This window comes from Dipodomys merriami, unplaced genomic scaffold, assembly GCF_024711535.1.
Source record: "Dipodomys merriami isolate MVZ:Mamm:240054 unplaced genomic scaffold, mDipMer1.0.p SCAF_485, whole genome shotgun sequence".
NCBI lineage: Eukaryota > Metazoa > Chordata > Mammalia > Rodentia > Heteromyidae > Dipodomys > Dipodomys merriami.
This window is the reverse complement of record NW_027206052.1, coordinates 351,321-359,076: the sequence shown is the minus strand read 5'-3', so window position 1 is coordinate 359,076 and position 7,756 is coordinate 351,321. Positions and strand designations below refer to the sequence as shown.

The following is a 7,756-nucleotide window of genomic DNA, read 5'->3' as shown; positions in this document are numbered from 1 at the left end:
GCGCCCAGGCCCAGAGTTTAGGCCCCAAGACCGGACCCAAAAAAAAAAAAAAAAGAGTCTCACGGTCTTTCGTGCCCCAGCTGACTTTGAACAGCGATCCTCAGATCTCAGCCTCCTGAGTAGCTAGGATTACAGGCATGAGCCACCGGTGCCTGGCTTAATTATTTTCTTATACTTGCTACAGAACCTGCTTGATGCATTGAGGTATTTGAGATTAGAATCTTCTCATTTTTGCAAAAGTGAGAATTCAGGCCCAGAGAAAAGAGGATTCTTCAAGAGTTCACAATAACTGAACTATGGCTCAAAGCCTCAGATACAGGCTACTTGACAGGAAAGCATCATAGTGCTTTATTCATAGATAAACAGCCACTTTCAGAGCTATTTTTCCAATAACAGACAAAAGAGCAATGAGATGTGAGAGGTGCTGCAAAAAATCCAGGAAGTTAAGATTATGGTAATTAGGAACAAATCAAAATTTAGGGCTGAGAAAGGGAGCCACATGGTCTAAGTTTGAACCCTTTAAGAACTTGCTTTATTTGTTAAATCAGCATGTTCAACTTGCATTTCCAACCCCACCCCACATCAACACTGCATATCCCATACTGACCACAAGGAGTCACTATTGTTTCTACCAGGTTTTCATAGATGGTTTTTCCAAATGTCAGATGAAAATGGAAGCACTGTCTTAAATTCTAGGTCCAAGTTTTTTGGGAAGTTCAAGGCAGCAGAGGTTTAAAGGATAAGTTAGGCATGATGAGAGTAGAACAACAGTGATTTGGAAGCCATCAGAGTCTCTCCACGTAAAAAGCTTTGCCCATCTGATTTAGTTCCCGCTGGTACTGATGATGCTCTTTTTCAAACAGTTGGTGCAGGGCAGCTTGACGGACCTGGGGAAGAAGGAAGAAAAATATGATATTGGCTCTCTGCTTAATACTTTTTTTTTTTTTATCATTCTTTGTTCTGGTTGCTTTACAATCCATTGTGTACTCTTGATTTAACTGTGTCATAAAGCTAAGGGGTAGCAGAGAGACTAAATTAGTGTTAATACAAGAACTAAAGAGATAAAGCCAGAATGTGAACCCATACCTGACTCAAAGCCTACCCTCTTTATACCATTACCTCTCTGTGCTCTTCTCGTGGGATGGGTAGGGACAAAAGAAGCCTTGATTGCTAGAATGTGAAAAATAGGGGATTCAGTAATATATTGAAGAATGGAGGCAGATTTGAGGGAAGGAGGAAGCCGATTCAATTTCTTCTCCATGGGTGCAACCCCATGTTCATCAAATATTGGCTGAGAAAATACCATGGACTAGGAAATCTACTAGATACATGGGTTACAAAGATAGTGACATGACTCGAATTGAAAGCCCAGAGAGAGACAGATGTACTAAGAAGCTGTTTAGAATCTCACCAAGATGAAAGGAACACAGACTCTAATGCCCTTTGGAACTTGAAAATATGTCACCTGCAAATTGGATGCTTTGGTGTTTGCAGTTGAAGTATTGTCTGGTGTAATGGTAAAGAACTTCAGAGGCAAATGAGATGGGGGAGTCATGACAGACTAAGAGAGTGAAATTCCAGTTGGCGAAGGCACAGGGCAATAAAAGACAAGATATCAGGCTGCCCTCCTAGAACTTACCAGAAGTAGCTGTTTGTTGGCTAGTACTAATTCCTGTGCCATGGCATCCTTCATCCTCAGGGCGGCATAGAAGTTTCTCCTTTGATTCAATGTCATTTGCCACAAACAGTTTGTATGTAAATTTTTCCACCTGCCACAGTATAGAGGTGGGGAGTGGTTAATGAGAGGAATGGAGAAAAAAAATCAGTGAAGTTGTTTCATTACCAGAACCCCTGCCACTGTCAAAAGATTGCAAATTCTCTTTAATTTTTTTTAAAATTTTTTTGGCCAGGCATGGGGCTTGAACTCAGGGCCTGAGTTCTTTCACTCAACACCACTTGAGCTACAGTGCCACTTTGGCTTTTTCTGTGTGTGTGGTCCTGAGGAATCCAACCCAGGGCTTCCTGTATGCTAGGCACATACCACTAGGCCACATACCCAGCCCAATTATTATTATTTTTTTTTTGGTCGGACATGGGGCTTGAACTCTGGGCTTAGGGGCTGTCCCTGCAGTCTTCAGCTCAAGGCCAAGCACTCTACCATTTGAGCCACAGCATCACTTCCGGTTTTCTAGTGGTTTATTGGAGATAAGTGTCTCATGGACTTTCCTACCGGGCTGGCTTTGAACCATGATCCTTAGATTTCAGCCTCCTGAGTAGCTAGGAATACAGGCCTGAGCCACTGGTGCCTGGCTAAATTTTTTTTTTTTTTAAGCCAGGCGCTGGCGGCTCAAACCTGTAATCCTAGCTACTCAGGAGGCTGAGATCTGAGGATCGTGGTTTGAAGCCAGACTGGGCAGGAAAGTCTGGAGTTTCACAGATTTTCCTGCCCCAGCTGATTTGAACCCTGATCCTCAGATCTTTGCCTCTTGAGTAGCTAGGATTACAGGCATGAGAAACTAGCACTGAGCATAGCCCTTTTAAGGATAACTAAAATGGATATAAAATCTATTATGTAAGCTGGGTGCCAGTGGCTCACACCTGTAATCCTAGCTACTCAGGAGGCTGAGATCTGAGGATCTTGGTTTGAAGCCAGCCTGAGCAAGAAAGTCAATGAGACTCTCATATCCAATTAATCACCAAAAAGCTGGACATGGACATGTGTCTCAAGTGGTAGAGCAAAAAAGCTCAGGGAAGCATACAGGCCCTGAGTTCAAGTCACATAACCTGCATGAGAAAAAAAATTTAGTATTTAAAAATTGTGCCAATTACTGGCCATTGATGAAAACAAACTAAGCAACTCAAGAGCACTGATGGGAGGGAGGGAATGAAAGGGAAAGAAGGAGCAGCTAACACTAAGCAAAAGGAAAGAAATGTACATACTGCCTGATATGGAAGAAATAATTGTATTGTCAAAGCTCATAGAATTCACAAACTATATAGACCACGATAATGACAACTTGCCTCATGAAGGTTAGAATGTGTTTGTGATTTTAAGTATCACTATCTCACATAACTGTGAAATTTGTAAAATTTATGTAATCACTTAATCACAATAAAAATTATAAAATAAATAAATAAAAATTCTGCCATTTAAAGCCAGGTGCTGGTGGCTCACATCTGTAATTCTAGCTACTGAGGAGGCTGAAATCTGAGGATCACGGTTCAAAGCCAGCCCAGGCAGGAAAGTCTGTGAGACTATTATCTCCAATTAACCACCAGAAAATGGGAAGTGCTACTGTGGATCAAGTGGAAGAATGCTGGCCTTGAGCTGAAGAGGTTAGGGACAGCATCCAGGCCCAGAGTTTAAGGCCCACCACTGACCAAAAAAAAAATAAAAAATTGTGCCATATAATCATTTCCTACATGCTAGATACCAATTTTTATATACTTCAGATAAGCAAACTAAAAATTGTGAGTTACCTGTGGTCTAAGACCATTGTTTCTAACCTTTTCTTTGAACAAATTTTTTCAACAAAAAGCTTTACCCCTAGTCTTGCTCAATAAAATAAGCAGTTTCTTATTCCATCGGCTTTATTATTCTTATTTTTTTTAAAGCTCAGACTTGTGGGTAAAATTCAGCAATAGATAGTTTGTCTAGCATGCAAGAAGATAGGTTTGGTTTTTTTTTTTTTTTTTGGGGGGGTGGTCCGGTCATAGGGCCTGAACTCTGGGCCTGGGCGCTGTCCCTCAGCTCTTCAGCTCAAGGCTAGTGCTCTACCATTCGAGCAACAGCGCCACTTCTGGCTTTTTTCTTTTTTCTTTTTATGCTGAAGAATCGAACCCAGGGCCTCATGCATGCAAGGCAAGCACTCTACCACTGAGCCACCTTCCCAGCCCCAAGAAGACAGGTTTTAATACCCTGCACCATATAAATAAAGCTCATCAGGTGAAAAATAGCAGTTTTGAACTCAGGGCCTGAACACTGTCCCAGAGCTGCTCTTCTTTCTTCTTCTTCTCCCTCCTCCTCCTCCTCCTCCTCCTCCTCTTCCTCCTCCTCCTCCTCCTCCTCCTCCTCCTCCTCCTCCTCCTCCTCCTCCTCCTCCCCCCCTCCTCCTCCTCCTCCTCTTCTCCTTCTCCTTCTCCCTTCTCCTCCTTCTCCCTTCTCCTTCTCCCTTCTCCTCCTTCTCCTCCTTCTCCTCCTTCTCCTCCTTCTCCTCCTTCTTCTTCTTCTTTCTTCTCCTCCTCCTCCTCCTCCTCCTCCTCCTCCTCCTCCTCCTCCTCCTCCTCCTCCTCCTCCTCCTCCTCCTCCTCCTCCTCCTCCTCCTCCTCCTCCTCCTCCTCCTCCTCCTCCTCCTCCTCCTCCTCCTCCTCCTCCTCCTCCTCCTCCTCCTCCTTCCTTCTTCCTTCTTTCTGGCTTCATGCATGCTAGGCAAGCTCTCTCCCACTAAGCTACATTCCCAGCCCCAGTTTGGGGCTTGAACTCAGCATCTGGGCACTGTCCCTGAGCTTCTTTTGCTCAAGGCTAGCACTCTACCACTTGAGCCACAGTGACACTTCTGGCTTTTTCTGTATATGTGGTGCTGAGGAATCAAACCCAAGGCTTCATTCATGCTAGGAAAGCACTCTACCACTGAGCCACATTCCCAGCCCCCCCTCTTTCTTTTTAAAGTCTTATTTAACAAATACTACCTTCCACACAATTCAAACTTGGCTAGGCAAGAAATACCTGAACTTTCCTCTTAAAAAAGTAATTATAGGGCTGGGAAGGTGGCTCAGTGGTAGAGCACTTGCCTTGCATGCCTGAGGCCCTGGGTTCAATTCCTCAGCACCACATAAGCAAAAAGAAAAAAGCCAGAAGTGGCGTTGTGGCTCAAGTGGTAGAGCACTAGCCTTGAGCTGAAGAGCTGAGGGACAGCGCCCAGGCCCAGAGTTCAGGGCCATGACCGGACCACCCCCCTCCAAAAAAAAAAAAGTAATTATATTCAGTGTACATAATGTAAAAAGTTGAACTGTGTAACTTAAGGATATGGATGGGAAGGGGGGAAATGGGAGAATGATAAAAGCGATGACATTGATTAAGATTATGGAATTGAAACCTCTTTGTTCAGCTATTTAATATTTTTTTTAAGGTCAAAAGAGAAAACCAAGCAACAGGAGTTGGGAAGGTGGCTCAATGGTAGAATACTTGCCTTGCATGCATGAGGCCCTGAATTCGATTCCTCAGCACCACATAAGCAGAAAAAGCCGGAAGTGGTACTGTGGCTTGAGTGGTAGAACACTAGCTTTGAGCTGAAGAGCTGAGGGACAGCACCCGGGCCCAGAGTTCAGGTCCCACGACCAACAACAAAAAAGAAAAAAAGAAAAAAAAAGAAAGAAAAGAAAAGAAAAGAAAGAAAGAAAAAAAAAAGAAAACCTAGCAACAAAAATTTGTACCTTCTGCTAGTGGATCATACCTTTTTTTTTTTTTTGTCAGTCATGGGGCTTGAACTCTGTGCCTAGGCACTGTCCCTCTGCTCTTCAAGGCCAGCGCTCTACCACTTGAGCCACAGCACCACTTCCAGTTTTCTGGTGGTTTATTGGAGATAGGAGTCTCAAGGTCTTTCCTGCCCGGGCTGGCTCTGAACCTCCATCCTCAGACCTCAGCCTCCTGAGTAGCTAGGATTACAGGTGTGAGCCACCAGCGCCCGGCTCTGGGTCATACCTTTAATCCTAGGTATTCAGGAAGCTGAAACATGAGGATCATGGCTCAAAGCCAGCCCAGGAGAAAAGTCAGAGATATATTCTATCTCCAGTTAAACAGCAAAAAAAGCTAATCTGAAGGTTTGGCTTAAGGAGTAAGGTACCAGCTATAAATGAAAATGCCAAGTGAGAGCAAGCCCTGAGTTCAAGCTCCAGTACCAGGCACACACACATACCACCACTACCACCAAAAAATACCCAACATTGTCCCTTACCTCCAGAGAATGGGAAACAGGGGCAGTAAAAGCCATACTAGGTGGGCACCAATGGTTTATAGCTGTAATCCTACTCAGAGGCTGGGATTGGAGCATCATGGTTTGAAGCCAGCCTGGGCAGCAAATCTGTAACTCTGATATCCAGTTAACCCCGAGAAAACCAGAAGTGGACCTGTGGCTCAAAGTGATAGAGCACTAGCCTTGAGTGAAAAAGCACAAGACAGTGCCCAGGGCCTGAGTTTGAGCACCCATGACTTACCCCACAAAAAACCCCAAAACCAGGCTGGGAAGGTGGCTTAGTGGTAGAGTGCTTGCCTTGCAGGCATGAGGCTTTGAGTTGGATTCCTCACTACCACATAGGCAGAAAAAGCCAGAAGTGGTGCTGTGGCTCAAGTGGTAGAATGCTAGCCTTGAGCTGAAGAACTTGGCGCCCAGGCCCAGAGTTCAGGACCCAAGATTGAGAAAAACAAGCATACAAACAAACCCCAAAACCAAAAAAACCCAAAATTAACAGCAACAACAAAACCCATAAACATTCTCTATATAGTGTAACCTACTAGCAGGGTGGTATCTGCTTGCTTTTATTTTGGTCAGTCGTGGGGCTTGAGAGGTGTCCCTGCATTCTTCAGCTCATGGAGAGCTTTCTACTGCTTGAGCCACAGCACCACTTCTGGTTTTCTAGTGGTTTATTGGAGATGAGTCTCACAGACTTTCCTGCCCGGGCTGGCTTTGGACTGTGATCCTCACATCTCAGCCTCCTGAGTAGGTAGGATTACAGGTGTGAGGCACTGGTGCCCAACTTATCTGCTTGCTTTGATATCTCTGCCTCCTCTTCCCATATTTTTTCTTGTAGAGCTTCCCAAAAGATGCAGAAGAGGGTTGGGAAGGTGGCTCAGTGGTAGAGCGCTTGCCTTGCATGCATGAGGCCCTGGTTCCTCAGCATCACATAAGCAAAAAGAAAAAAAGCCAGAAGTGGTGCTGTAGCTCAAATGGTAGAGCACTGGCCTTGAGCTGAAGAGCTGAGTTCAGGCCCACGACCAGACCCCCCCCCCCCAAAAAAAAAAAAAAAAGCTGCAGAAGAGCTGAGAGATGCTCAGGGAAATGATAGGTCAAATCGAAGGGTAAAGGGAAGAAATAGAAGCAGAGATTACCTTTCAACCATCTTCTCAAGTCTCACAGCCCTTTGAAGCCTCTGCAAGAAAAAACTTTTGTCAATCTGCCTTAATATCCAGCACTTCTCTCCATTAGTACTCTTCTAGCAGAGACTCATAGATCTTTTTGAGAGTAGTCACCTTCCTAGTTGAGATGGGAAGTAAGCTCTATTTTCAGAATGGATCAAGGAAAACTTGCAGGAGTTAGAACACACTTAAAAACCTACTATGTGCTAGCTATAGTCTCTTACTCCTGTTGCTACCCTAGTTTTACATCAAGGGCCTTTTCTAGTAAATGGTTGTGATCTGGAAACATCAAAGGAAATGCCTTCAACCCATTCCCTCCCTTCAACTTTGCATACCTCTTCTAGTTTTGCCATCTTTTCCACAGACATGTCTATAGACATGCTTGCAAGTCTGAGGACACTGGGCAAGCCCTCTGTTTAGTTTAGTCTCTAAGGTTTCAGTAGTCATAGCAACATTTAGGCCTCTAACAATGACCCTGGACCTAGGAGTTGATTGGTCACCTGGTCAGTTGCCCTGGATACCTGAAGGGAATCCTGGCTCCCCAGCCTTCTATTAGTGTCACAGGCAAATCTATAAGCAAGGAGGGAGGCAGTTAATATTTCAGAATTTCTTCTGTTGTGGTTT

The 7,756-nt window shown here is 44.5% G+C and overlaps 1 protein-coding gene across 1 annotated transcript; it reads right to left on the bottom strand.

The window, feature by feature from the left end:
* Positions 1-398: 398 nt before the first annotated feature.
* On the bottom strand, positions 399-7,556 carry LOC138809129 (cilia- and flagella-associated protein 141-like). Its single transcript, XM_069995553.1, has 4 exons — positions 7,468-7,556; positions 7,106-7,146; positions 1,640-1,769; positions 399-887 (listed from the first exon to the last, which is right to left on the bottom strand). Exons 1-4 carry the CDS (start codon positions 7,510-7,512, stop codon positions 786-788), a joined length of 318 nt encoding a protein of 105 aa, XP_069851654.1. The 5' UTR covers positions 7,513-7,556; the 3' UTR covers positions 399-785.
* Between the last annotated feature and the right edge of the window lie 200 nt (positions 7,557-7,756).

Coding starts and splice junctions, on each gene's coding strand:
- LOC138809129 (XM_069995553.1), bottom strand. CDS start 7,512: ATGTCTATAGACATGTCTGTGGAAAAGATGGCAAAACTAGAAGAG. Junction 1,770..7,105: donor CTTGAGAAGATGGTTGAAAG/GTAATCTCTGCT, acceptor ATACTGTGGCAG/GTGGAAAAATTTACATACAA. Junction 888..1,639: donor CCAACAAACAGCTACTTCTG/GTAAGTTCTAGG, acceptor CTTCTTCCCCAG/GTCCGTCAAGCTGCCCTGCA.